Genomic DNA, 24,920 nt, shown 5'->3' on the forward strand with positions numbered 1-24,920 from the left:
GATTAAAACAGAAAGACTCAAAGAGGCGCTCCTTTCTCCTCTCGTTATGTTGGTCAATTCTGTTTCTGGCGGTAGGATATGTTGCTGGTCTTCTTCTGACTCAAGTGTTGGATTTCTCTCCTTTCAGAGCCTGTTCCAGGAGGTGGGACTGCGGGTGGAAGGCTACATGGGCAGTTCATCTCCAGCCGGGGGTTTCTCCTCTGTCGATGTCGCCGTCTGCACCATTGAGAAGGCCAATGGCTTGATCAATAGGCTCATCGAAGAAAGCAAGTTGCATCTGTTAGGTGAGAAGTCAAGGTGTGTTTGTTAACTTAAGGACTTAAAAATCATTGGCGGGAGATGGACTATTGATCTTTAAGAATGTGCGCACGTTTTCCCAGGAGATATAATGTGAGCATTATTTTGTGAATTAGGTCACAGCAAGGAGGCAGCTCTTTTGATTTTTTTGGGCATGATTTATTGCAGACGTTTCACTCTTTCTCTTTATGTTCAGCAGGCGTTCTACCTGTCCAGTCTGTTATTAGCTGAAGGCTGTTGTATGTTTTGTTCACTGTTGATTTCCTCCTAGGGATGCTGGTTGTAGATGAGTTGCACATGCTGGGTGATTCTCACAGGGGGTACCTGCTGGAGCTCCTGCTCACCAAGGTTCGCTATGTCTCTCAAAAAGCAGCTCCCAGGTAGGATTTTAATTGACTGTTTCAGAATGATTCTTTCTTGCATGTATCCTATTTTGTTTAAACCTACATTTACAGCAGCGTGCGTGCACATGACTGATGTTTTACGTGGAGGGAATTGGGATAGGGGAGGACACAGGGGTTGACTTAAGGGTTCCCTGGGCCAAGAAGCGAGGTGTGAAGAAAGGACAGTGGGAGGTGGGTACAAGTTAGAGGAGTGACATGGGCCTAGGAACGGTTATTGCACATTATAAACATGGTAGAGATTGCAGTGAGAAGGGTGAATGAGCAGGTGGAGGTGGGAGGCGGCAAGGATGCATTTGGGTGCTTCAAAAAAAAGCAGCGCCAAGGACAATAAGTCTGGCTTCTTACAAGTGGGAGAGCTTCTTCAATGATTGGCAAGTTTGTATGGTTTTGAGGATGGGTGGGTTGATGCAAGGTAGTCGTTGATTGGCACTGGAATGGATCATCTCCTTCCTCGCCGGAAGAACACAGAGAGTCCGCCTACCCCCGTTCAGATCCGAGGCCACCGAAGTCATCTGCGGCGTACCACAAAGATCATCACTCAGCCCCACCCTCTTCAACATCTACATGAGCCCCCTCGCAGCCATCGCACGCCAACACAACCTCAACATCATCTCCTACGCCGATGACACCCAGCTGATCCTCTCCCTCACCAACGACCCTGCCACCGCCAGAACCAACCTACACGAAGGGATGAAAGACGTAGCCGAGTGGATGACGAATATCCGCCTGAAACTGAACTCAGATAAGACGGAAGTCCTCATCCTGGGATCATCACCCTCCGCCTGGGATGACTCCTGGTGGCCCCCTGCCCTTGGCAGCGCACCCAAACCAACAGACCACGCACGCAACCTGGGCTTCGTCCTGGACTCCTCCCTCTCCATGACCAGACAAGTCAACGCCGTCTCCGCATCATGCTTCAACATACTACGCATGCTACGTAAGATCTTCCGGTGGATCCCCACCGAAACCAGGAAGACGGTCACCCAGGCCCTCGTCACCAGCCGACTGGACTACGGCAACTCCCTCTATGCCGGAACCACAGCCAAACTCCAGAAACAACTCCAGCACATCCAGAACGCCTCAGCACGCCTCATCCTGGACATTCCCCGACACAGCCACATCTCCGTACACCTGAGAAACCTGCACTGGCTCCCCGTCAGCAAGAGAATCACGTTCCGACTCCTCACCCATGCACACAAAGCTCTCCACAACCAAGGCCCAAGATACCTCAACGACCGCTTGACCTTCTACACTCCCAACCGCCAGCTTCGATCAACCAGCCACGCCCTCGCCGCCGTCCCCCGCATCCGAAGAGCCACAACAGGAGGAAGATCCTTCTCCTACCTGGCTGCCAAGACGTGGAACTCCATCCCCATCCACCTCCGCCTGACCCAAGACCACCTCTCCTTCAGGAAGCAACTCAAGACCTGGCTGTTCGAGCAGTAGCGGACCCCCCTCCCCCAAGCGCCTTGAGACCCTCCGGGTGAGTAGAGCGCTATACAAATGCTTGATTGATTGATTGAATAGATGTCTTAAAGAGTACATGAATGACTGCACTGATGAACGGGTGAGTGAATGGATGGATAAATGAGTGGGTGACATAGTGGATGGATATGTGAATGCATGAATGGATCAATGTATAGATTAATGAATGCCTGGGTGGGTGAATAACCGAATGCACTAAATGCACACGTGGATGCCTGTGTGCTGTTTGGTCTGCCTCTGTATGCGAATATGGATGTTTGCAGTGTGGGTGCATGGATATTTTGTAAGTCTCTGTGTGTGCGTCTGCATTTCATATGTCCATTGGCCTCTGGGCATTTGTTCTTGTGTTATTGGAGTTCTGCTCCTTATCCACCACGACTACTGATCCCTGACCTGCTCCATCCTTTCCTCATGGCCTGAGACTTTTCCGCTCAGATTATACAGGCGACGGTCTTGCAGTGGCCAGCCATCGTGTGCACCTATTTTTATAAGCTAACTTTGTTGCTCAACAATATTCCCATCACAAGCTCACATTTGATGTGGTTAGCTGACTTTGATTAAGCAGCCGTCTGCCTTTCATTCAATTCGACCTCAGTGAAATATTGAGTTTGTCTTCAGTTGTTAATTATTGAGCATGAGAAGCTCACCTAGGCTGGTGCGTCTAGTCCGACATTGATAATGTGAAACACAGAGCTACGAGTACCTGAATGGAAAGTGAAAAATTGGACTTTATGCGTACATGTACCTGTCATTTTGCACTATGAGATCTCCAAGCGAGTTCAGGTGTGCTGACATGAAGCTATGGACATCATCCATAAGCACCTTCCATTGTCACATCAAGTTAGTCTTCCATGTCTCTGCATTGTGCCACTAACGTCTCTTTTTTTTATGTCAATAGCTGCGGGTAAGTAGTTCCTCTGTGTCCCTTGTAACTGCCAATTTTTGGTCCTATTTCTGTAATCAGCTGTCTCTATACTTCCATCACCCAGAGGTTGACTGTGCCTGGGAGAGCTGCCCACACACATTATTGAAGAGAAGCTGTGACCTGCTGCTCTCTGCCTCTGCAGCGGTGCCAATCTCTGCTGCTGCATCGATGTTGCTCAACTGTGTGTAACGCCTGCGTTAGAGGTCTGCCATGCTCTAGCTTCAAGGTCCCGCCAGTGCTGGTGGAGGAGAGGCGACCGCTCACTAAGCGGGATTCATGCTCCTGTTCTAAAGAAATGGCTGAAAACTGATGAAGTGAAATTCTGTATGACAGTTACTGTCAACCAATGGCTGATGACTATGGTCGGATCACTATTTGAATGGCATTTACAACAACCAATGTTTGAGGGGGGAGGTGACTACAAAACCTTTCTCTTCATAGATAGTATATGCTCTTGGGAGACAACTAGAACTGTCTCTTGTCAAACCTCAGAAGAGACCTTATCCTGGGTCCAGCAGTTAAGTTTGCTGACCATCACTTTGCTTTGTTTGCAGCTGCCCAGCCGCACAGAGCGGATCATTTTCCGAAGGGATACAGATCGTCGGCATGAGTGCCACACTCCCCAACCTGGATCTCCTGTCCTACTGGCTGAACGCCGAGTTGTATCATACAGATTTCCGCCCGGTCCCACTCATGGAATGGGTAAAGATTGGCAGCACTATTTACGACTCTTCGATGAAACCAGTGCGGGAATTTCATCCCGCCATACAGGTCAAGGTAAGGGAGTTATGTAGCAGAGCTCTTCAAAATGTTACTTTGATCTCTGTATTGTTTTAAAGAGTTTTTGTTATTAAGCATTGCTTGTTTGCTTTATACTTTTTTTTAATTCATTTTTTGCATCATATATCAGAAAAACAACAACATGGTGCTAAGCATTGCTGTATATATTAGATGGAGTGCATTGTTTGTGCAGTATTGTGATCACTAGTACAGGTATCTCAGCAATACAATCTTGTGAAAACCATGTCCTGTTCAACCCGACCCTCTTAGGACACATCCGGTACTGTCAGCAGGTAGGCAGTAAGGGAACCCTAAATGTTCTTGGGCCTCGAGGGCATTGGTAATTCTTCTGCATACAGTTCTAATTGTTATACACAAAAAGGTTCAGCACTATTCAATGTGTTGTAACAATCAACATCAATGTCCAATGCAGAGACTTCTTCAGGGCTTCACAAAGTATCAAAAGAATGTATTCACAAAGACGCTGTCGATAATATCTTTTACGCGGCCATCGAGGAAACTCCTGTCACACTCCTGTCACATCAGGTTGAAAACTTGAAAACCTGATGTGACAGGAGTTTCCTCGATGGCGCGTAACAGATATTGTCCACCATATAAAGGTCTATGGAAACTGGGATTCCTTAACACATGGTTCAAATCGACAGCGTCTTTGTGAATACATTCATTTGATACTTTGTGAAGCCCTGAAGAAGTCTCTGCATGAGGCGAAACGCGTCGGCTACGATCTTCTGTTCTAAAGAAAAAAAATATATTAAAGAGAAAATCTTTTAAGAAACCACATCAGGGATCTGGACATTTTTCTTGTGTGCCCACTATTTCTTGGACATTGATGTTGATTGTTGCATCTCGTTGAATAGTGCTGAACCTTTTTGTGTATAATGTTGCCATAGGATTTGTTTCCTAGTTAAGGAGCAGAGAGGGGAGTGCTCCTTGGTTCTTTGCACCATATGTGATTTTCAGGACACATTTCATTGTCCGGTGCGGTCTCCTATAGCCTCTACCCTCATTTCTATTGTATACAGTTCTAATTGTTCCCTGCAGTAGGCCATATCTGATAGCCACTGCCGCTTAGTTGGTGTTGCATGTTTGCCTCAATGCATAGTTGCCAGTAACAGGGCTACTGCCATGAGCCTACAAATCTATGACTAGTCCAAGCAAAGCAGACACATCGGGGGTTGCACATCACTGACTGAGCACCATGTCTGCTCGGGCTTCTGTGACTTGTGTCCATAAAGTGCCGGATGGGAGAGCATAACCAGGGTAGATGCACAAAATCGACATCCGGAACTCCACATCGCAAACAGCTCTCATCCCCATCAGACCATATTTATACAATTTAACAGGTGTTGCTTTGTACTTTAAAGAGTGGCCGTGGGAATGGTCTGGTATTTCCCCGTCCTGGATTAACAGATGCAAGGGTAGTGGTAAATGTAAGGCTTCGAATATCCAGCCCATTATAAGTTGGACCCTGAAAGTCTATGAAGAAATGAGGAATCGATTCCCCCTGGTAATTCCAGATAACGCCTTGAACGTTCACCTAAAGCCTCTCGGTCAAAGTAAAGAGATCCGTGGTGTTCCTCGAGATGTCATAATTCTGTAGGGACCAATAACTGCTGTTACCGGCCACATCAAAATCAAGTGGCCACACATAAATAAGACTTCAATATTTCATTGTGGACCCTAAATTAAAAAATCCTGGGGTCATTTTTAGGTCTCGCCTGACCCAGCGCATGCGCTGGTCTGGCGAGACATTTAGTAGGTGGGTTTAGAAAGTGCTACCCACATTTTTGTGCTGGCGACAAGCTAAAGTGCACGATGGCGTGCACGTGCACAGCTGCTCCCCGCATTCCCCCCTACCTTCTCGCCCAGCCATCCTGCGCCAGCCTTCAGCACCATACCACTCCCCCCCCCCTGCTGCTGCGCGCGCATCCCTAGTGTGCGTTATCGCGATCACTTTCGCTTTTACAGTGATCGCAATCGCGATGACGGATTGTCCGTGTGAGACCTCACGTCAGCACACATAATCTACCTTCATTTTTTGATCTTCAAATGATGAACCCACTTTCTCCTCTTTCCATTTCTGTTCTACATAGTTTATCTTTCTGTTGCCATATTTTTGGTGCATTTCTCTCTTTTTCCTATATCACGCCTTTCCCCTAATTCCTTTTCTCCCATCCCTTCACATCTAAAATTCTTTCATATCATTTGAAATGTTTCTTGTCTCGCACTTTTTCTCACATTTGTCTTTCTTTACTGTTCTTTCTGTCCTCGTGCCTATTCTCTCCACCTTCCTTGAATGGGCCCCCTGTTCTTGCGCCGTTTATCTTCTCCTCACAGTGCTGGGCATTCTGGAAGTTTCAAATTCTGGTGACTCAGGGGCTTTTCTCAAGAAGAAGCAGCAAGCATCAGTGGTGGAGTCCGGGTGGCATGCCTGAGCTATGAAAACCGGGCGGGGATGTTTTGTCTTTGCCAAAAAATAAAACAGAGAAATGCAACACTGTTCAGTAGTTAGCGGGAAATGTTCATGACTTCATTTTGAGTCAGGGGAAATGTTGTCCCAGATATTCAAGAACGGCTGCATGCTCCGTGGAGGGGCGGTCAATTCTACTACAACTTAAATGACTTTATTTGTTTCCTTTTGCTTGATTCCTCATTTCGTATGCTCTTGCATCTTTGCTAATCTGGGTCCTCTGCAAACATTATATAAAAAACATTGGTAAATGCATTACGTTTTGCTTATGTGATTAATACTAAGCTGTTTTTGTTGTAGCTAGCTGACAAGTTGTACAATGTAAGTTACAGACAGTCTGTTAAAGTGTTATGACTTGTTTATGTACAAAACTGCAATAAATTGTGCTGTTACTAGCGGGTATAGTTTAGGTAAGTAATTGCAACATTTTGAACAAGCATTGGCATAGCCAATAGGTCTCGCCTTTGGGATCTTATAAGTGTTTAGCCATGCAACAGTTGATGTTGTTGCACCAAGGATATTATGCTGCATAACTAAATACTTATAAGATCCTAAAAACGAGACCTATTGGCTATGCCAGTGCTTGTTAATTGAGGCCATTCTTCCTTTTAACAAGCGCACCAAGGACTTGATTTAGATTTCGGCGAATGGGTTACTCTGTCACAACAGTGGCGGATATCCCGTCCGCTGAAATACAAATCCCATTATATCCTATGGGGTTTATATTAGTAGACCGCCAAAATCTAAATTAGGCCCTAAGTTTTAAAGTAGTCAACATAACATAGTGGGTAGTGTGACCGGTGCAGAGATCAATCCAACCTGTTATCACATATTAAATTCCTTAGCCCATCTTGCCAGCGTTGATGACATGATTACTGTTGACTTGGATAATTCTTACCTATTATATAATACCAAGAGATAATTCAGTTTGTAATGTGCACCATAACCATATACTAATATTGGTATTCTCAATGGTGTGCTATAAGTGTATATTCAAGTCCTGGTGGAGTTTAGACTCTTGGAACTTGAAGGCGACGTGCAGTATCTTTTTAGCTGTGAGTACTCCCAGGTCCATCTCCCACACCCTTCCCAATACTTGGTTTTATGTTTTTGTAGAATAATTGGGGATTAATGTAGTGAAAAAATCAGTGTTTAGGAAACAAGTTCCATAAGCAATTTTAGGAAGAAGTTTAGTTTAGTTTGTATGCTGCACTTCTGTCTCCCTCTCACTGTTTTATTCTCTTGCTCGCTCTGTTGGAGGTGGCCCTGCTGTCCTGTGACAGCGGGATATCAGATTAACAAAGCCAGCACTCTGCATTCTTCCTGAATCAAGTGATGACTGTACAGGTTGCAAACTAAATTGCTGTGAAAAAAATTGAGCGTTGAAACGCAGATTGTAAAATGATCGAGGTTTTCAACAGATTCAGGTGGCTTGTGACTGGACTGGCTCTCCTCTTTATGGAGACCATTTGTGAAAACATCTGGGATTATTACAGAGGCACTTCAGCTCAGATAATGGTGGATCCAAGCAAAGGGCATCTCAAAGACTCTGGGTCAGCCAGTCAGTGCTGAAGATGTGTGCATTTGTAAAGTGTATCCTGAAACCAAACCGGAAATCGTATGGACAATTTACCATAGCTAGATTTCAGGCACAAATTAAAACATTTGCACCCATCAGGCTAATTTAAAAAAAAAAATGTTTGCACATGAGGCAAGCAGAATCGTTCATGGAAGTACCTTGCAAAAGGGTTTAATAATTTGATACAAACATTTTATAAATTAGATGCAAAATACGTATGTTGTATATGAATAACCTTTTAGCGTTCAGTCCAGCAGTTGTGTACAGTTTCATTTTGATGCTTTGATAAATTGTAAGATAATGTTTTCTTGGCCTGGGGAAAGCTTTTGAGTGTCGCAAGCTGTCAATCTCAAGGAGTTGCTTACAACACTGCTGACTCAGTCAGCAGGCACTGGGAAGTAACCCATAAGTTATAAGAAGCTGTTTTTGATCTCGGAAGAAGCATACAGAGTGCAGACCAAGTCAAGTCCACAAGCTCTTACAATAATACATGGCTTCTAAGATCTTCAGAAGTAAACCAAAGTTTAGAATTTGATCTTTAATTATCTGAGCACAATCCGTATCATATATGGTGGCGCCTACTTACAAAGGTATTTTTGAGCAGGGGAAGCAGTACTCCAGAAATGCTACTTCTCTTAGTCACAAGTGCCATACGTGAATCTCTGCCTCGTTCTCGCCTCTGTCGTGTGGAGATCTCCGCACCAGGATTTCTCTGTTTTAGTGGTAAACATGGAACTGACAAGAGGGATTGGATACAAAAATGGGGTATATTACTGAAAAATGGGAGGAATGTTGAGCCATTTATGGAGAGACCTGCAAATACAAAAATGCCCACAAATGAGCAAGTCAATTACAATTCACACAAGTTACAGCTACTCTACGAGTGTTATTGACAAAACAGACTCAAATGTACTGAGGCTAAGCCTTGAAGTGATGTATGCACCACACATTTCAATCATTGGGACTGCAACACACTTCTAGAAATCAGTGGAGGCATCGAATAAAAATGAACACCACATAATGAAAATTATAACATACTGCTAAGTTTTTTTTATTTTAAATGTAAAAAGTTTTGTTACAAAAAATATAACAATTTGATTTAAATTTAATTGGTAACCATTTCTTGTTCATTACTTTACTTATGATATTATAGATAATATAATACACATCTTATGATCAAGTTACTAAGACATGTGATACTGCAAGGGGTGAAAGGTTAAAATAATAATACATTTCATTTGTAATTTATATAAAATGATCATGTAGAAATAATGTAATACACATATTACACCTGGGCTTCACACACACTCAACAGCCCAGATACCGCTGGGGGAAGGGGGGTGGGCGTAGGCGTGTAAGGGAGGGGATTTAACTGCCAAACCTTTCTTACATCCATTACCATCTGAAAGTCTTTGCAATACATGTACTTGATGTAGGGTGGATGAAATCGACCATGTGAATACCTGGACTAATTCAATATAAAGTTAACTTCAAAGTCTGACTCCTCCGCAGCGAAGTTCCCCTTCCTCTTACATGGGATCTCGTATATCTTCGATTCTAGAGCTGATGTATTGCGTCCTGCTAGTGAGTTAGTCTTAAGGGATGAGGAGTTAGGTGAGGGTGTAAGATTTAATTGTGTTTATTTTTTATGCTTCATGTATGTGAGTTGTGCAAGTTTTGGGACAGATGTTTGGTATTTCCCTATTCCCTTCCACTCACAGCTCCCCACCCTAGGGTCTGTGATATACACAGGTGTAAAAAGAATTTGTAATATATTTATGGTTGTATGGGGTAGAGACTCAAATCTAAACCTAAGTGGAAAAGTTCTCCTGGACATAGGTGTAAATCCCAATGTGTGGAAAACTCCACACAGAAATGTTCCTTTGTGAAGAAGCCCCAGTGACTGCTTTGAGGATCCTGTTCAAGTGTCAGGGAAAAGCAATGTATGTCTTAGTACTTTCATTCTAACAATCTATAGGTCACAGTGGCATTGAAGATCGGGTGCATCTGAATACTTTGCAAACTCTTTTCCCCTCTCAAACACAGCCTTATAGGTGTATGGTGGTGTTAAAGTGCTGTTCTTGTATACAAATAACAACTCTGGTGTGGCATTCTATCTTTATTGCAACTCTGACGACTGTTTTATATCCGATATGTGATGCTTAAACTTTTTGTCTGGGGATATTTCTAGTGAAACCCAAGCTACAAAGCAATGGAGGACTCTACAAAGGAGTGGGTAAGAGGCGGAGCACTGGGAATGAGCATGAGCGAGGGGATACAGGCAGGACCGGCACGGCAGGCAGCCAGGGTCCATCATCAGTAGGGCTACACATGCTTGTGATGTTGCTTGAATTTAAGGCACTTCAAATGTTTCCTGAAGCTCCGAGTGGGGAACAATTTAGAAACCCGAGGAATGTAGCAAGAGAAAGCTTTGGGGTTTCTACTTCTTGTTTGCACATTTATTTGTCTTGAGTCAGATTACGTTTTTGCTGTAAGTGTTACTATGGCAATTGGAGATCTTGATGTTGCTTGCCAGATATAGTGATGTGATTGAGTTTAAAACTGTTTACATGATGCTGTGGACTTTAAAGTTGCTATGGGCTGGTAGAGGACCATGCTGAGGCCTGGGTAGCAGTATGAAAAAGGCACTCTTGAGGAGGTTTGATGTGGTCTGGGGATGCCAGCGAAGAAGGAATTATTTCGATTGAGCGCTTGCACCACTGTTCTGAAACCTGCTTTACTGCTTTCACTTTGCAGAGCATTATGCATTGAAGTCAAGCTGTCTGTTTTTGGATGTTTGTTCGGAAGAAAATTGTAGTTATGCTGCATAACCCTACATATCTGGCTCTATTGACATGTTGTGGGTGAAGCCATCATGGTTCATTGTTAATAGCCATTACAACACAACCTTGTTGTGTCGTCGCTCTGTAGAAACTTTGCCTTGATGGGGTAGAGTTTCACGTACTCCTGAGGCATGTAATGCTAGATGGTGATGGGGCAGTCTTTGATCACAGTGATGTAATTTCCCGATCTGATCTGTAGATAGAGTTGGATGGCGTCTGAATAATGATGCATGAGGTTCTTGGGGCTGGGGTGCAGGTTCAAATTGCTGGAGGTAGGTTGGTTCCTTTAGGCACTACGCAGGTTACAGACAATGCGCTGGATCCTGAAGTGTTCATGTGGACGAGGTGGGATCTGTTATTCAAGTAGGAATCTTCTCTTCACCTCTTTTGAGCCAGTCCTGGACTGCAAGGCCAAGCTATGCCAGACAGTCTAGAAGGCTTGGGAGGACAATTTTCCTTCACAGACAGAGTTCCAAGTATCCTGGTTTGTCAGTTAAACTAGCAATATCTTCTTCGATATTGCTGAGTGGTCCCTTCTATTTCAGAAACAGGGAAATGCTTGAAACGCTCAAAAAGGAAATCAATTTCAGTTGAATCACTGGTGAAAGTCTGTCAATTTTAAAAGACCAAAACAAAATTAAAAGATGCAGTGATGGACTAACAGAGACTTTAGACTGTCTGAGACATTCTCTTGACATATTGACATTCTGTAAGGTGCGTGATAGTGAATTGTTAATAGGGCTAAGTACCTTGGTGTTAGTCTCCGTTTTGGCATAAAAATGTAAAAACGCACAGAGTTTACCTAAGAAATTCACTGTGCAATATTAATCATCCCATTTTGGGAATGCCATTATGCATAAGAAAATCTAATGGGATTTTTACAATGACTTGATTAACATTGGACAGCCAATTAAATATCCTTGGTGCTGTATAGACAGAATATTTATATTACATGGCCATATTATTCTAATAAGTACCTGGTGACTTTCTCTTTTTCTTTCAGGGCGATGAAGATCAGATTATCAGCCTCTGTTATGAGACGGTTTGCGATGGTCACTCGATTTTGATCTTCTGTCCATCTAAGAATTGGTGTGAGAAGCTGGCGGACACCGTAGCCCGAGAGTTCTACAATTTGCACCAGAGAACAGTGCAGCACACTGATGGTACGACAAGCGAGAGATAAGTGTGCATTCCATTGAGCAAATTGTCATGAGGCAGCTGTAGCATAAGCTGTAGATGTTCTTTCTAAAGTGCAATTTCATTCCATTGTGTTGCCTATTCCAAAAACCCTGCCAAAGTGTCTGCTTCAGTAAAGCTAGGGTGCAAATGACAACTTCCTGTTTCCCCTTTTCCTCTGAATGGGTGTTAATTTGTTCCAGTTTTTTCGTGAATCCTTGAAGCAAGAAATTTTCGCTGTGATTTTGTTTTCATATATTTGAATTTTCTTAGAATAATGTGTTTTAATGCAATAGAGAAAACCTAATTTTAGATATAACGCATTTCATAAATAGCTAAATGTGCATGTTTCTAATTGCACTTTTAAGCAATAGATCAACTCCTACCAAATTTGTAACAATCATTTTTATATAAACTTTTTATAATAGGAGAACATCTTGAAACATTCAATTTTTTTTATATATATCGGGTGGAGGTGATTGGGGGACAAGTTGAGGACTATGGGGCAGGAAGATCTAAAATAAATTCCATACATAAGTTTTTTTTTTTATACATTTGTTACAGATCTATTAAAACTAAAAAAAACACCTATGGCACTAATATTGTTCGGAGTCTAGAATTTACTTGCTCACGATTGTGTGATGGTTACATCAGTATTTCTATAATTTATTCTAAGTTATCACTTGACAGTCATCAGTTTCCTGTAATTAGTCCTAAGGGATGTGGAAGCCATCATGCTGAATAGTATGTTGGTGTGTTTGAGTAATTCTGCTCTGTTATACATTTCCACCATGGTACTGCACAATGTCAGATTACTTTATAGAATATGATTTAGACTTTGCCAAATTCTTCTTCAAGTTGGAGCAATGCCTTGGCAACTAAAAATAATAAAATCTGTATTCTTGATGGCTGTGCCAACCTAAATTTGTTCAGGGTTGTTCCTTACCGAAGGAGAATGGACTGTAGGGAGGTTGCTGCTTTCGAAGACCTGAGGTAATGGTTTAGTCTTTAATACCTTGCCTTTACATCACAGTTTTGTTTTGGTCCATCTTCTCTTGCCATCTTTGTTTCTGTAGTGAATTTTAACAAAGTACATGACATTTAGAGATTGCTGTATTGCTGAGGCTGAAATACCCGTCCTTCTTTAAATTATCCTGAGCCACATTTGCCCTACGTTATTTTTAATTAAAATTTAGTTTAAGCCTATTACAGTCTTCATTAGAGATGTGTACTAATCGAAGCCTTCTTTCTTTTAATTAAAGTTTTCTTTCAGTTCACTAATGTTTTCAGAGTATTTCTTCAATTTAGATGCTCTATAGAGTGTTCAGTGTCTACTGTGTCTGAAGTCCTGGAAGCAGGGCTCTGTTTGCGGTCAGATGCGTTTACAGTGGGTTGCTGCTTCTTCACCTGTTGCTGATTGGTGGCTCCGAATGGTAGGGGAGCTGTAGTGGACATCTCTTTGAGGGGAATGCAAGGACTGGCATGCAGTATTTATTTGGGATCCTTAACCAGGAGGGCACCAGTACTCCTATAGTTCCTCTTGTGCAGACGTGATTCAGTGATCAAATGAGGTTCTGGGGCGCTCACTGGAAAACAAAGTATCATTCAGACCACTCTCACTGAGGACATTGGCAAAGATATTTGAAGAATGGGGCGGCTTTTTAGATGTGATGTACAGTTTTATTTTACACAACGTGGCCCAAGGGCATGAGAGCGCTTTACATGAGTACCAGATAGCCTCAAAAAGAGCAGGTCCATTTCTTTATATACAGTCAGAGATTAAGTGATTTGCCCAGAATCCTAGAATGTTGAATAAATGATGGGAACTCGAACTTGGTTCTCCAGTTTCAAAGTTGGTAGCTTTGACCATTAGGCCACATCCTAATCTGTGTGCGAGAATCTTGCAATAAGGAAAGGAAAAGTAATAATACATAAAATAATACTTATAGAGTCTTTGGCATATCTTCTTCAAACCATTGTTATATTTTATTCTCCAGACTTGCTGCTCTGTACTCACTGTGGGCTTGAATTATAAAAATTAGAGCACAGCAGGCGAGGCAGATGGCACAGAGAGATGGCACAAATTGTCTGCTCGCATCTCTGAATGCCTGTGTTTCCTTGCTTTACCACATTAAAGATCTATTAGCTTTGTCAGTACTTTTTGTTTTGGGTGTGCATTATTTTTTGGTTTCTTGGAAAGTGGATCGGGGTCTGCTTTTTGCTTCTCCTTTTCACATTTGAGTGTTCCTTCCTGAACAGTAGCTTCTGTTGCTGTCAAGTTCCTCACAGGGTTCCTCACTCATTGCTTCCCTTGGATGGTGATTGTTGGACTTGGCCCTTTTTGCAGGGTCATACCTGACCTTTTTGCCTTCCTCCTATATTTTCTCTGACCTGTTTTTGTTGGTTTTATGACTGCTGATCAGTGCTAAAGTGCATATGCTCTCCCTATGGTAAATTGATGTATGGATTAGTGACTCCATGATTGGCTGATTTGATTTACCTGTCAGACCCTAGTAGAGTGCACCATGTGTGCCCAGGGCTTGTAAATCAAATGCTGCTGGTGGGCTTGCAGCACTGGTTGTGCCACCCACAGAAGCAGCTTGTAAAGTGTGTCTCAGGCCTGCCATTGCAGAACCTGTGTGCAGTCTCTGACTGCCATGTCGACCTGGCAAGTGCACCCACTTGCCAGTCCCTAAACCTTCCCTTATCTTCATATCTGACGCCCCTATGGTAGGCCCAGGGGTAGGGTGCATTGTAAGTATAAGATAGGACATGCCCTGGTGTGTGTGGCATGTCCTTATAGTGAATTATAGCCATTTTCATTTTTCAGTATTGCAAGGCCAACTGTTCCCCATAGGCCAGAATGGGCAGTTTGATTATTACATCCTATAATCCTAACTGACCCATGGAACATGGTAGAAATTCGAGTTTAGTATGCCTGAACTCAGAATGATAAAATACATCTTTTAGTGAAGTTAGTTTTAACATTCTGTGTATGAAAATACCACTTTTAGAAAGTAGGTATTTTCTTGCTTAACTGTCCAAGCCTGCCTCTGCTAGGTTGTGTATTCCTTGTCTGGAGTTTGAGTGACAGGGGCTGGGGGATTCCCGGAGACAGGGTGAGTCAGCACAGGGCTGAATAGAGAGATCTGCATGTAGATGGGTGGGAGGAGCTGCACCTGGGACCTGAATAGGGCTGTGCCTTCCCTCCACAATGCTGGCTCCACCTCCTGTGGTGCGTCTGATGTCCCTGGCCTGCACTGTGCAAGGAAAGAAGGAGTCCTGTAAACAAAGTGCTCCAGGACTGACCAGAACTGGTTTGGACTAGGCAAAGGCCTCTCTGCCTTCAGAGAACAAAGAGAAAAGTAGTATAAATATGGGGACCCAGACCCCAAGACTTTAGATCTCTTCTGGAACAACAAGACAAACCTCTGCCAAGGAGAAGAACCAAAGGAAGCTGTAGGAGTTGTACTGGCCCCCTGCTACTGTGCTGTGTTGCTGGGTTTGCCTACAGTGGTGTCTTCAATGCCAAGGAGAGGAGAAGGAACTTTCAAAGGACTTTCATCATCTTGCAGAATATTACTCCAAGGGCTTGAACTTGTGCTTGCCTCCTGCTGAAGTCTCGGGGACAATGGACTTCACGACCAGCTCCCCTCTGAATTTCCTTGCTGGGAATTCTATCTGCAGAAGCCTGCGTGTCGCTGGGAGCTGGAAGCACGACGCAACAAGAAGAAGCGTGTCGCCGCCACAGCTGTAGTCGTCGCATCGCCAGAGAAGCGTGCCGCCGCCACATCTCCCCAGAAGCGTGTCTTCGTCACAGTTGTCTGCCGACGCATCACCGGAGAAGCGTGTAGCCACTGTGAGGGTCGCCGTCGCATCAGCGGAGAAGCGTGTCGCCGGGCCTGTCGTGGCTCCAAAGTACAGAGTCGCCGCAAGACTGCCAGGGCGTGCACGCATCGTCTTCACATTGTCGCATCAAGGGCGCCATCTTATCGCATCGCACCGGATTGTCGCATCGCATCGAGACGCCATCTTGCCGCATCGCAACCGGGCTGCAGCACGAGCATCTACGCATCACCTCCTCTCCGGTAAGGATCAAGACGCATCCCCTACTCTGCGCAAGCATTGAGGCGCGACGCATCGTCTCCCCTGAAGCAAGGAACCGACGCATCTCCAACGCTGCGAGCATTTTGTTTATTTTGCGTTACGCATCCAGGTACTTTTGTGAGAACTGTGTCGCATTTACCATCAACTTGAACTAAGTTAATTCTACCATCTTGAAGTCAATTTTTAGTACAGTATTGTGGATTTTTGTCGCTTGTGGTCTTGTGTTAAGTCTATATAAAGAATACTTATTTTTATAAACCCTGTGTGGTGTCCATCTCTAAGGTTTTCCACTGTATTACTGTATGTGTTAACAAATGCTTAACACACTGCCTCTGAGATAAGCCTGTCTGCTCGTGCCAAGCTACCAAGGGGGTGAGCAGGGGTTATCCAGTAGTGTAATCCCCTTTCCCTGACTTAGAAGCAAGGGTCCCTATTTGGTCAAAGGTACCTACCGCTGCCAACTAGAGACCCCCAGTTCTAAGAGTGATGCGGTAAGCTGATCTCCTCCATGGCTTATGTTATCACATGTTGTTCTTTTTTCTAAACAAGTGTATAAAATACTGTAGTATCCTTTACCTCCCCTTGTTCCTATTTTCCATGTTTCAAAGTCTCTTTGTACCCTAGAGTGTTCCTTTCTTAAAAGCCCAGAGTGATTAATGAATATGGGACATGCCATATGTCTACCACTGAGTCATGCCTATTGTATCATACATGAAGTAATAGCACCGCCCTTATCATTTTTATCTAATTAATATTGGACCCATCTCAAACCTTCTGTTGCAGAGTAGCAATGTTTGTTGTTACACCTTTATTAATTATGGTTTATATTGTCTTCCCAATACCACATTACATGTTCTAGTTGCTCTTTTCTTTGGGTGCCATTTGCCCATGTAACTTAAGTTTATAATGCTTGACTAGCTCCTCTTTCACTTTCAGCCAAGTTGGCTTATCGTTTTGTACTATTTTAAACTACAGAGTCAAGGCTGCATCCCCCTGCTTGAAACAGAAAGTTTGCCACTCACAAACCACTCTTGATTGTGCTCTGAACAGGACACCCTATTATAAGAAACAGGTGGTTCACTAGGATTTTAAATCATAGTTATACACATAAGGAGACTTCTCGTAGTAGAAGATCGGGAAAATATTTAGATTGTACCAAAGCACACTATATGGGCAGGTTTATTTTGAAATTAACGTATTTATTGCATATTTATAGTAACAAAAAACCACAAAAACCTTTTACTATTTTTTTGGGGAAGATTCAGTGCTCATGTTTATAGTGAAGAAAAAGTGCATTGAGAAGAGAAGGCATAAAAACAAAGTGCATCACAATTAAGACATATGACTCCTTTTTTAATTTTAACAATATATTCGGAGTTGATATAAGTCTGTTGTCTACGGTGTTTTGACCTTAGTTACTAAAAGGTGATTATCAGGGCAAGAGCCCCAGTATCTAGAGATTCAAAGAAAAGAATAAGAACAATGTAATGAATAAGCTGCCTAGGAAATGCAGAGAGTAAGCTGCCTATAAAAGTGTGGTATCCATTAAAGAACATGCTTGGAGAATGATCTTGAGTCATTAATTACAGGAACATGTAGAAGGCACATGTATCCTATGATCAATAGAAATGAAGGTAAATAAATGGTTCCTTTTGTAAATTTAGGCAAATACAGTTTGATTGAGGAAAATGTCTAAGTTATGCCAATGGGCCTGCGCATGGAACGTCAAGGCTGCTAGCTTGTCTAGAGCCTGGAGCTGTAATTGGGGTCTTATGAGGCACAGATGGAAATAAAGAAATTCAAAATTCAGGATCCAGATCTAGTGGAGGTGGAGATCCATTACCTAACATATAACCAAATACTAACCCAAGGTAGTGGTCATGGGTTGAATGGCAACTAACCAATAGTCAAGAGAAATTAACCACTCATGGAACGCTGTCTTCTAAGTAGATTAGAGTGAGGTGCAGCTCTTCTAGGAGGCCTCTATATATAGGAGAGGAAAGGAAACACCAAATGAGACCATACCCTGCTACAGCTGATTAAGGGGTATGCTTATTCACAGTATGTTAGAGCATATAGTCTAGTTATTTAAACCGAAACCGGGAGGGGGAGTGGTTATCATCCTCAGTGTACAAACAATGTGCCATATAACATACCACATATGGACAGAGAAAAAATGTAATTCCAACACAACCTGTCAAAGTCCCAACTAATTCAGATAACCGTGCTCTAATAATGCTTCCAAGCATAAGAGAACTCAATAGCAATTCAGGCTAAGCTTGCAGAATAAGATAGGCCTAGTATTGACTGTTTGCTCTGAGTCTTCGTCCTCCTGCCGAGACACTGTATATCCGCTCATATGGAGGGGTCCTTCCACGCTTCTCAACCCGAGCATTTTAGTTTGGTTTTCTGGTTCTAGGGGGGTTGACAGATGCTTCTGTTCTCGAAGTATAGGGTGGGGGAGGGGGTTGGGAATGTTTGCTCCCAAAGTTTATTTCTGTTTTTTGTTGTTTTGTTCCACCAATACCCACACGACACTCGGTCCTTCCCACCAGTGCGCTTTCGCGCCTGCTCCAGGCTCCGCATTTGCCGTCGGCTCTCCAAGGCCCGATGAGCCACTACAACGATCTCCAGCCCCCATTAATGACATACCATCTCTCAAGGCAGCCCTTCATATTTTATCCTGGAACGTTAATGGTCTATTAGACCGTCACAAACGAACGGCCGTCCTGCGCTACGCACAGCGCCTTGATGTAGGAGTGCTTCTGCTTCAGGAGAAGCACCTGATGGGTAATCACTGCCCCTTCCTAGCGCGATACGGCTACGATAGGGTTTGGCACTTGGGCTTCACTCGAGGTTCCCGTGGCGAAACCATAATACTGAAGCGCACCCTTCCTTTTGTGCCCTCGCAAGTTATTCATGACCCACAGGGCACGTTCGTGATCATTTGCGGTACACTGGGCGGCATTCCCCTTAATCTTGTGTCCTTGTACTCAACCCCCTCGATGCTTGCCGCGACTCTAAAACATGCCATTGCTCTGCTGCTCACCCTCCCCCTGGGGTCCACTGTTATCGGGGCGACTTTAACGCGGTCTCCACCCCGCTTCTCGACACAACAGGTCCTCCATCTACCTCCAGGCTGGCGCAAGCGAAACAATTAACAAATTGGGCTGAATCCCTGGGCGATGCCTGGCGAATCTGGCACCCACACGCTAAACAGTTCACGCATACCTCTGCCGCACATCACATGCAGGCGCTTATAGATGCAATTTTCATCCCGTCTCCTGACTGCACCACGATCCGAGATGTTCGAAACCTCCCGAGAGGTTTCTCCGACCATTCCCCGCTGCTCCTCAGTACAGGGGTTCCTCCCCCTTACTCACGCCCAGTGTGGCGGTTGAACGCTTGGTTCCTTCAGGACAAGGAATTTAAGAAGGCGGTGGGTTCGGAACTGAAACAATACTTCGTCACCAATGTGGGATCGGTTCTTTCCCCGGGCACTCTGTGGGAGGCGGGCAAGGCCACTATTCGTGGATTTCCAAAGGCCACATCTAACGTCAGCAGCAGGCCCAACTGCGAATTGCTGGATGCTGGGGGTGCTCACCTCCCTCAGCTGGACTGTGATGTTCAGGCCGATCTTGACCGCCCAATCTCCCACAACGAGATTAACAAGGCTATTGCTCACACCTCGTCGGGTAAGACTCCTGGCCCGGACGGCCTCGCCCAGGAATACTTTGCAACATACCGCGAAGCCCTCGTGCCTCGCCTCGCTGACCTGTATGCCGAGGCCTTGGAGAAAGGTTCCTTCCCGCCCGAGACGGACATGGCCACCATCGTGGTCCTCCCGAAGTCACGCCATCTCCCCACTGTGCTGACTACCGTCCCATCTCCCTCATTAATATGGACGTTAAACTGTACGCCACAATTCTTGCCCAGCGGCTGAAGCCTTCCCTTACCACGTTGGTCCACCCGGACCAATGTGGATTCATGCCCGGAGGCTGCATCTTCCCCTGGCTCCCCGCCAGGTGCTTTCTCCTTACTTGGCGCTCCTTCTCATTGATTTTGAGAATGCGTTTGACTCCGTGGACTGTACGTACCTGGGTGACGTGCTAGCCGCGATGGGTTTTGGCCCTCGCTTCCGTCAGCTGGTTGGGATTCTGTACACCCAGCCTCAAGTGCATGTCCTTGTCAGTGGGTTTCTCTCAGACTCCTTCCCCATTCAAAGGGGAACGAGACAGGGATGCCTCCTCTCACCCCTTCTCTTCGCCTTGGCGATGGAGCCTCTAGTGACCTTGATTCGGTCTGAGAGTCTCATTCGAGGATGGGAATGGCCCAACTCTGAAGTAGACAAGATCGCACTTTACGCAGATGATGCCCCAGTCGGGCCCTCGTTGTCTCCAGATCCTGCGCTTCTTCGTACAAACTTCTGGCCTCCGGATTAATTCTAGTAAGTCGGTCCTGGTCCCGTTACATCTCTCCAGAGAGTGCTACGACTGGCAGTCCACAATACCGCTTCGGCGTCAGTCTTTTAAATATCTTGGGATCTGGGTTGCTCTCCTCCCAGAATTGGGATGGTCCCTAAATGTCACCCCGCTCGTGAAGAAAGCCTAGGCGGATCTCCACAGATGGCAGACACTACCCCTGAACCCCCTGGGGAGGTACGCCTTGTTTAAAATGATGATTCTTCCTAGATTTCTTTACGTCCTCCAAAACACCCCCTTCTGTTTTCCACAGTCGTGGTTTCGGGAACTAGACACTATGGCTACTAAATTCCTCTGGGGGGGAGGGAGGGCCCGGCTGGCGTTAAATACCTGCCGGATTCCATCATTCGACTGGGGCATGGGGATGACACACTTATACCTATACTACTTGGCGACTCGTCTATTGATTATACATGTCTGGTTCATTCAGACCTGGCCTATAGGCTTGAACTAAGTGAGCTTGCCCTGCCCAAAATCCAGTCCCTAATGTACGGGGAATCCATCCCATCCACCTTGCCTGAAGTCACGCGCTCCGCACTCTTAGCCTGGTGGGCTGCTCTGCGACATACTCAGTGGAAACGCAAACTCACCCAGCACACGCCTCTATGGCATGGTACATGGCTCAGGGAGGTCAGTGGTTTACAGGGGTTCCAAATGTGGGATCTTATAGGGATCTCTCAGCTCGGTGATTTGTGGGCTAGCGGCCACATGCGCTCTTTTAAGGACCTCCAGTCCAAATACTCCCTGCACCCATCACAATTTTCTAAATACTTACAACTGCGACATGCCCTCCACGTACACATACCGGACGATACCAGAATCCCTGAATACAGTCCCCCCGAGGCACAGATAATGCTAGGCGACTTGGGGAAAGGGGGTATTTCCCCATCTACCGGACATTGATCGATAACACCCGACCTCATTAGTCCGACTCAGTGGCCAATGGGAGGAGTGGGTAGGTCCTTTGGATGAGGAGGACTGGCATGATGCCCTCATGTCTCCCAAGATGGTCACTGCATCCGCTAAACTCCGCTTGATCCAATTATACTATTTACATGCTGCCTACTTAACCCTGAAGCGCCTCCATCGAGCCGGCTTCTCCCCGTCTGCCTCATGTACGAGATGCGGTCATGATCCGGCCGACTTTTTCCACATGGTGTGGGCATGCCCCGACTAGCTCAGTTCTGGGATGAGATCGAAAGTGAGCTGACTGAGGTCCTGGGGTGGGAGGTTCCTCATGATCCACGATACTCCCTTTTCTGGATTACGGATGGACTAGACTGGTCCAGGAACGAGAAATTACTTTATAATACAACTATGGTTGTAGCCAAGCTGGACATAGCTGCCTCTTGGAAGCTTCCCACACCACCAGGGACTGAAAAATGGCGAAGGGGGGTGGATTGGTGCGCGGCACAAGATAAACCCATGTACGAGGCACGGGGGTGTCCTAAGAAATACCGGAGGGTATTGGGCAAATGGCTGGGTGCGGTGGAGTAGTCTGAACTTTGTACAAAATGCTTGTATTCACTGCTACAGGGTGGGGTTTAAAGGCAATGTCTTTGCTCTTTCAATTGTCTTTGCGTCACTATTGTTGCTATCCAATGTCATATTGCTGGTGGTTGTTCTTTGTAAAACAATAAAATTGCTTATCAAAAAAAAGATAGGTCTAGTATTAATCAATTCCCATACTGTGGAATAATAATAGGAACTCAAGGAAACATATATGGTAATCCTTTCACAAAACGCATAACAATTAGTGACTTAAACAGAGAGGGCTGATCAGACAAATGTTAAAAGGCTGAGAGGGCCGACAAATAACTTTTGACATTAACTACAGCAAGGAATTGCTGTGATGAAGACAAGGCAAACAGAAGTATATCAGAAAGTTTCCATTTTGGGTCCAAGAGCCGGCCGGTTCTGCCCTCCTCTGGCTTTCCGCAGGTCCAGGAGTGTTGTAAAGTAGGTGCATGGAGTTGCCAAATTTATGCTTGGCGAATAAGTGGGAATTATCCCTGGGGTTGGCCTAACCAATGGTGAAATCCAGTTTGTGGCAGTCATTGTACCCACAACAACTTCAGAGACAGATGTCTGGTCAAATAAAGCTGAATACACAAGGATTGTTTTGACATCTTGACTCCACCCTTTGAAGTGCAACCTAAATGTTAAATGTAAACCCAGCAGACCTGTCAAACGGGCTGTGCCGCCACAGTAATGTCAAAAAGAGGCCAACTGTGATTGATACCTGACTGGCTGGAGGGCCAAATGAAGGGCCCTGCCCAGATGTCATCTAACATTGGCTTGTGACCCAAATGTCATATGGAAAACCCGTGTAGACAACCATAATTGCAGATGGTGGACTTTGACGTCGCTGCTGTCGAGTATGTTTGTTGCCATGACTCCTTTCTGAAGGTGTGGACTGCCCATATGTGTAATCCTTTCATAAATTGCAGTATCTCTACGGTATGAAATGCTACAAAATTAGACTCACAGATTTAAAGTACGTTGCCGTGGAGTTGTAGGTATTGTCTGCACGGAAGTGCCTATTCAATAGATGGTCGTTTTACACAAATATAGACCTGAACATGGTCTCATGGATGTTTACTGAGACTGAAATGTTGACAACTTACACACAATATCCCATATAAAATGGAACTATTTGTATTGCCACCCGTTGTATGCTTACCCTGAAGGTTTTGCTTGTTTTTCTGAGTTTTAGTGTTCACCACATGGGACCTCCTGTTAATTGAAATATTTATCACACACTTGTAAGTCTTATCAGGAGGAGTTTGTATATATGTGACCTTACGTTTATTTGTGTTTCCTTGTTTAGTATAGAATGTATATATACATTTTTCTGCCATTACTAAAGCTATTGATTTTTCACACCCTAGCACAGAATTTTTGCCAATCTTTCTTTTATGCCCTCAAAGGCATGTATGGCATGTATGGCTCCCTATTGCACGTCTGCCCCTCCATAGCAGTTGAAAGGAGGGGCAGTTGAATTTTGGGGGGGCCCTACATCCCATAAACTTGTAGATGAGTAAAAAGTGAATTGCGGGGTTGTTTTTCACCTTGGGGTTCTGTGTGATGTGATATAGACCGCTCTAGCTTCGCTCTCGTCTATTTGATGTCACTCAGAACCCCTTGGTTAAAAACATCCTGGTAATTCACTGCGGCCCATCTATAATTCTATATGTTGTAAACTGACATAAGCGCACAAGGGTAATGCTTCTGTTCAGTTCTGTGGTGTCACTTCTGGAGGCGGGACGAGGCTCAGTGTGGTCTGATGGTGCCGCCTATCGATGCTTGGGAGCAACTCTGGAAATGTGTCCCGATCCAGTCTTGTGCCTGAGGGGGTTCAAAGGTGAGATGTCTGCAGTGAAATAGCGTGTCCACCGGAGAGAGCTATGCTCAAGGTAAGTCATTGTTCTTCAGTTAGTAGGTTGTTTACTTGGTACTTACCTAAAACGATTGTGATGTACCAAAAACATAAATCCCGTACTTCCATTTATTGTGTTCGTTGAATTTTGCTAGCTATGTTTAACCTTAAGGAGTGATGGTAAGCAGGCATTCACCTTACAGTAATTGGTGATTAGCAGTAATTGTCCTTGGCCAGTAAGGATTGAACAGATTGATATGGAAATACAATGTATATAGTCAAATTGACCAAGTATTGGACTGGCCAGTGTTTGCAGTTCCCCGTGCTGTTTTAGTGGCCCTTAGGAAGCAATGGGAACTTATGCCTCATGTTTGTAATGGGACCAGCGTATACAGCAACTACATCGCTCATGTGTACGGTACATGGTAGCAAAGGCTTGTCATTGTAATAGTTGCTGACAACATACATATTTTTTTTCTACCATCACCCAATCAATGACTGTTGCAGTTCCTGTCTGAAGAATGTGGCATGTGCGGTAGCATGACGCTCAACCAACCCGAAACCCTGAAATCCAGTATCGCGCTCATCACGAGTTTTCATTCATTTAGTGCCTCCAAACGCATCCGCAATATAAATACTACTTCAAAAGCAATCTTTAACCACCTTTTGGCAAAGCCAGTAGGTCTGACATTATTTTCTTAACACATACAAACAGCATTTGTGCATGGTTTTGTTTGCAGACATCAGCACATGAACTTAATACCCATTGGCTTTGTCAATGTTTGTATTTCAGACAATCAAGCCTTGTGATGGCACACGTGTCAGAGTGGGGGGCGGGCAGGAGAAGGGTCACACTCACTCTCTGGGTTTAACTAGGTTTTCCAGTGTGCCACACCAGACAGAAATCCATGCACTGACCGGGCATCTCACTGGGACAGTTCACCCGAGCTGCCAGGATAAACAGTGGGTTGGA

At 44.6% G+C, this 24,920-nt stretch overlaps 1 protein-coding gene across 4 annotated transcripts in view; it reads left to right on the forward strand.

Annotated features, from left to right (window-relative positions):
* Nucleotides 1-24,920, forward strand: part of POLQ (DNA polymerase theta) — a 580,345-nt gene that overhangs the window by 82,930 nt on the left and 472,495 nt on the right. For all 4 annotated transcript variants that reach the window (XM_085621032.1, XM_085621029.1, XM_085621031.1 and 1 more), the window contains exons 5-8: nt 128-284; nt 569-677; nt 3,666-3,888; nt 11,808-11,967. In XM_085621032.1, the coding sequence (XP_085477158.1) occupies nt 128-284; nt 569-677; nt 3,666-3,888; nt 11,808-11,967 (649 nt within the window). The remainder of the gene's footprint in view (nt 1-127; nt 285-568; nt 678-3,665; nt 3,889-11,807; nt 11,968-24,920) is intronic.

This window comes from Triturus cristatus, chromosome 8, assembly GCF_964204655.1.
Source record: "Triturus cristatus chromosome 8, aTriCri1.1, whole genome shotgun sequence".
Classification (NCBI taxonomy): domain Eukaryota; kingdom Metazoa; phylum Chordata; class Amphibia; order Caudata; family Salamandridae; genus Triturus; species Triturus cristatus.